The sequence below is a fragment of the Solanum tuberosum genome, unplaced genomic scaffold (assembly GCF_000226075.1).
Source record: "Solanum tuberosum cultivar DM 1-3 516 R44 unplaced genomic scaffold, SolTub_3.0 scf00158, whole genome shotgun sequence".
NCBI classification, from domain to species: Eukaryota; Viridiplantae; Streptophyta; class Magnoliopsida; order Solanales; family Solanaceae; genus Solanum; species Solanum tuberosum.
The window spans coordinates 928,945-934,272 of NW_006239083.1; the positions used below are offsets into that span (position 1 = coordinate 928,945).

At 32.7% G+C, this 5,328-nt stretch overlaps 1 protein-coding gene across 1 annotated transcript; it reads right to left on the bottom strand.

Moving 5' to 3' along the window:
* Positions 1 to 2,641: 2,641 nt before the first annotated feature.
* Positions 2,642 to 5,328, bottom strand: LOC107061696 (uncharacterized). The gene is made up of 3 exons (XM_015311426.1): positions 5,158 to 5,328; positions 3,095 to 3,271; positions 2,642 to 3,004 (listed from the first exon to the last, which is right to left on the bottom strand). Exons 2-3 carry the CDS (start codon positions 3,266 to 3,268, stop codon positions 2,912 to 2,914), a joined length of 267 nt encoding a protein of 88 aa, XP_015166912.1. The 5' UTR covers positions 3,269 to 3,271; positions 5,158 to 5,328; the 3' UTR covers positions 2,642 to 2,911.

Sequence of the window (5,328 nt, forward strand, 5' to 3'; positions counted from 1 at the left end):
TATATATATATATATATATATATATATATATATATATATATGAAGATCAATCCTTGTAAAATGTATATTAATGATTAAATTTTGATCTTATAACTTCAAAAATTATCAAAACTTTGGAAATTTAAAATTTGTATCAAGCTCCATAAAATGATTGATATGTTGCTTCATTCATTAATTGAAACTTCAGGTTGATTACTCAACTCATAGTTATTATCTTATATTATTACTTTTTTTAAAAAAAAAATCAAATATTTTCACCAAAAATAATAACTTTGTGAGATAATAAGTAATAACTATGAGTTGAGTGAGGATTTGAAATCAATTTCAAGTGAATGCTAGTAGCACAAAAAATATATATTTCAAAGGGATAATAGTATATTTGGACTTTTGGTTTGCCCCAGCTAGTCATCAAATCCGTTATGCTACCATGAAGGTTGTGGTGTAGTAGATAAAGTTATTCCTTCCTTAATCAGAAATCTCAAATATATATCGGATACTACATGTCTTTTAGCTCCGAACTCATGAAAAAATCTCTAAAAAGAGTTTTCCCTAAATAAGACCTTACACGATGTAAATTCGAATTAATCGAGTTCCAATACACCAAACCAAATGAAGAACAAAAAAGAAATACATTATGATGTAGGCCCGTCGACTAGTCCTGCGGAATTAAATTGAGTCAAAACAAAGTTCGTGAATTTAGAATTGGGTCCCGCTACACTATATTATCATTAAACGCGTGAAAGTAGGACCCACTATTGTATACACATAACATGGTTAATGAAAAATATAGACCTAATATATAAATTAACTCGATCTCATCTAATATTTATTTTCTTTAATTTTGAACGTGGACAAATAGATACTTAAATTTGTATAAAATTGAACAAGTAAACACATATATCCTACCTGACATGATACAAATCAGTTCGAGTATATCTCACATAAATTGTCATGTAGAACACATGTGTCTACTTATTCAATATTATACAAATTTAAATATTTACTTTTACATTAATATCAATTGCTCCTACGAAATCAAGGTTGAAAAGATTGAAAAAAAAATCAGTAATTTACAACCACAAATGAAGGATTCCCCGAAAAGTTTTGATTACGAGTGGTGAAATTATAAATCTTAAAACAAAAAAAACCCTAGCTTACAACATGTTTGACCAATAAATTGTTTGGCCAAATTTGGGACGCTAAAAGTGCGTTGTGACTTGTGTACATGAATGTACATATACACTTCCTCCGTTCCAAATTTTTTTTGTCTTGATTAAGAATATAAGGATCAAACTAATTATTTAGTATGAATTCGGATAAAGAATTTTTAAATTTTTGTAAAGAAAATTTACTTTTATTTAATGGTCCAAATAACAACTAATCTTTTTGGGAGGGAGGGAGTATTAAAAAAATATGTTTTGAACCTATGATTTCAAAATTTTCAAAACCTTTAAATCTACTAGTATAAATATATATTGAACATGTTGCTTCACACCCCTATCTGTGTAACTTCGGACTTATGAACCAAAATATAGCAAAAATCAACACACTCATTCACTGATTAGTACTTATTCAAAGTAAATTCCCCAAAAAGCCTTTAATTTCGCAATGTTTTGTGTCTGAAAATTTCTTAATTAATTACTCTTGTTCTTTAACTGCGGTTAAAACATTAGGAGAGTAAGAAAAAAAGAACATCTGTGATGTGACATGGTAAGTTGTGGTAATATTAGTCAAAGCCATAACTAACCAGTATAGTTAAAAAGTGCAAAATTAAACAGTGACTCTGACTCACAGGTGAGAACTGTTATTTCACAGTTTACACAAGGTCGACGATGTTGAGATTAGTTACGAGTGAATCTATGCATTTTTTTATGTACATATTAATTATTTTAGTTTTTATCTTGTATACAATATCTTTTAACTTATATATGTATTAATTATGCAGATTTCTAAATTGTCAATCAAACAAAAGGAATAGCCACATGCAAGAATGTAACAGCGGTCACTTTCAATTTTTTCCAAAGAATAGTAGTATACTTGAAGTTATATAGTAAAAGAAATCAAGTGGCGTATCTAAAGAAAAATCTACAAAGGTTCACAGGAACAAATAAATTTTTAAATGAAGGTAGAAGAAAGTCATGGCAGCTATAAGCTATTAAGAAAATGTGTCATGCTTATGTTGAATTAGGTATTTTCTTTGTCCTTAATAGCCTACATCATTGGATATAATGAAATGTATTTTCCGTTTAAAATGACCTCAGAATCACTTTTTTTCTTGTCAAATTTTTCTCTCCCCCACATTTAGAAAATTTTAAATCAATATCACTATTTTTAAAGCAATGTTTTGGTGAGAAATGGATTTAAATTATTTAACACTAGGAGTTAACAGAAACTAAGTACTCTAGAAAAAGTTACTTTCTTCACTGAGCTAACTGATAGAGAAGAAAAGGCCCATCCCAGATTAGGCAACAATATGAGTCAAAATTTTCACAAAGGGCACCATTACAAGCCTACCATCCAAGCCTGGATCAAACCCTCAGATGATATCTCTGAATACGCGTGTAACTAGAGAACGCAGCATAGAGTATGGACCAAAGCTAAAGCAAGAAGGGTGTTAACAGAAAAGGAAGAGCTCAAACCATAAAAACAAAGGATCCAACAATCACTATGGAGATTCATCAAGTAATTATTGTAATGCCCATTTATTTTATCTAGACATGTCTAATGTGTGGTAAAACCAACAGATATGCAAAAGCAGCAAGACTTCTTAGGCAAGAGCATCTCAAATTGTTGTTTATTGATACATGTGGATAGCACGATAAAACTAGATGTGGGAAGGGGCTTTAGACCGCATACATGTTTTGACCCTCCACAATCTCACCCTCCTGAGTTCTTTCTACATATGGTATCTTTACTCAGATACAACAGTTTGGAGAGGAAGTGAGCTCTCAACCTCCTTTGCTTCAGCATTTCTTTCAGCAACAATTTTAGACATCCCAAACATCTGAAGGCATAACCACAGCTGTTAAGAATAAATCATAATGCCTTATTAAGAAAGGAATAATCCGTAATGCTATTTTGATTTGGAACTAACCTTATTGATGGTCTTCTTAAAGCAAGATGTGTGTTCATCCATTGAGGCATGTATAAACTCATCAATATGATCCTTCACATCCTCCAAAAATGTGGCACTTTCAGACTTCTTTTTTCGGCATGATGATGCAACAGCAGGTGACGTTTGCTCAAGCGGACTCTTCTCAGTCGACATGTTCTGCTTATGTTATAAATATTGAGAAATACCGTGATATAAACAGCTAAGTTGGGTGCAGAACTGTGCCAGAAGGCAGAAGTAATGTTCTAGTAGCTGTCCACTTGCTAAACAAGGCTACCGTCAAAGTGTTTTAGAGCATTAACTATGTCCCTCATTCAAGAGAAGGAGAAAATCTAGATAAAAACTTAGCAGGGTATGTCTTAAAATATCAGCTAGGTTAGGCTATGCTCGAAGAGTTATAGTACATTAATTATGTTCCTCTTCCAAGAGAAGGAGCAAGTCTAGATAAAAACTTAGCATAGTATGTCTAAAAAATATTAGCTAGGTTAGAATGAGGTACATTAGAATTATTATTTTTAAAGGCAGAAGAAAAAAGAAGATAAGTTCCACGAATACTCCGATTTGAAATAATGGTGCAGTCAATGTAATATGTAAATGATTAACTTATTCTATCAAAATCAATTGTTGTTCCTAGTAAACTTATTAATGGTGACAATACGGATGAAGTAGCAGAAAGAATGTTAAAACCTCACTGGAACGGATATTGCATTGATAGGATACAAGAAGCAGTATAGGGAAATCGTCCCCGTCCGTCTTTTGTGGTTTACTGAATGCACACCCATTTGAAAAAGTTAAACACCAAAGATATAGTTTGGGTAGGTGGTGAGGGGTGGACAAGGAAGTCGAAGTTGAGCGCATTTGGTGCAACAAAGCCTATCTACAAATCAAACAGCCTAAAGAGATTCAACCTAGATAATTTGAAATGTCTTCTGTTTGTTAGTACTTGTGCATCCACAACAAATACCTGTTTCTCATTAGTCAGCACACTAAAAAAGCAGCATTAACTTGCTGGAAGATGCACATGTTGTCGCAAGCTACTTGGCAAAATGGACCATTTACATTCTACCACCATTTATTTCTAAGTCAAGAGAAGCGTTGTTTCAAATACCTTTTCCTATTTGTCAGCACACTAAAAAGCAGCATTAACTTGCTGGAAGATGCACATGTTGTCGCAAGCTACTTGGCAAAGGGACCATTACATTCTACCACCATTTATTTCAAGTCAAGAGAAGCGTTGTTTCAAATACCTTTTCCTATTTGTCAGCACACTAAAAGAGCAGTATTAACTTGCTGGAAGATGCACATGTTGTCGCAAGCTACTTGGCATATGGACCATTACATTCTACCACCATTTATTTCTAAGTCAAGAGAAGCGTTGTTTCAAATACGTTTTCCTATTTGTCAGCACACTAAAAAAGCAGCATTAACTTGCTGGAAGCTGAACATGTTGTCGCAAACTATTTTCAAATCATCAAATGAACCATTACATTCTACGTCTAGAGAAGAGTTGTTTCGGAGAAAGGCCTTCCTCGGATTAGTAGTTGTCAATGTATTTAGGTAGCCGTTCCAAATTTCAGAATATTTTTTCTAAAAGAAAGGAAAAGGAGATCTAAGCGGAATTCTTTCGATAAGGCTATAACCTACCAGATGGAAATCACAGAGAACTTTCTTCAAACACATTACATGCATTAGAGTTATCAACATAAAAGTAATCCAAAACAAACACATAAGAGTTATCAATATATAATCACTCAATTCTAAACACATAACAGTCGATCGTAAACAGATAATGAGTTATAATCAACATAGAATCACTAAATTGTAAACTACAAAAGCATCAATCAAAAAAAAAAAAAAACACGAACATATAAATTGCAACATACAACTCCGCATTTTCTAACTATACGTTCCATTTCATCAAAAACGAAGCACCTAAAATGCGATTAACAAAGATAAAGCTGGTATCAACCTTCCCTTAGGTTAACCGGAAGCAACAAACGGAATAATAATGGGAACAAGGGTAAGAAAAAGAGAATTCTGGTTACCTGAGCTGAAGAAATCAGAGAGACAACCGGAAAATCAATTACTACAACAAAAGATAGTAAAAGATTTAGTTCATCTTTAGCGCCTAATTTTGAGTTATTTATTGAATTAACAATACATACACGTACTTCACTGAGGTTCACAAGTTTTTGTGCCAGAGTTTGTTTTGCCCG

Bases quoted from the DNA above. Each gene is read 5' to 3' on its own strand.
- LOC107061696 (XM_015311426.1), bottom strand. From the start codon at position 3,268: ATGTCGACTGAGAAGAGTCCGCTTGAGCAAACGTCACCTGCTGTTGCA. The intron at 3,005-3,094 runs GTTAGTTCCAAA...TTATGCCTTCAG, and splicing joins TTAAGAAGACCATCAATAAG to ATGTTTGGGATGTCTAAAAT.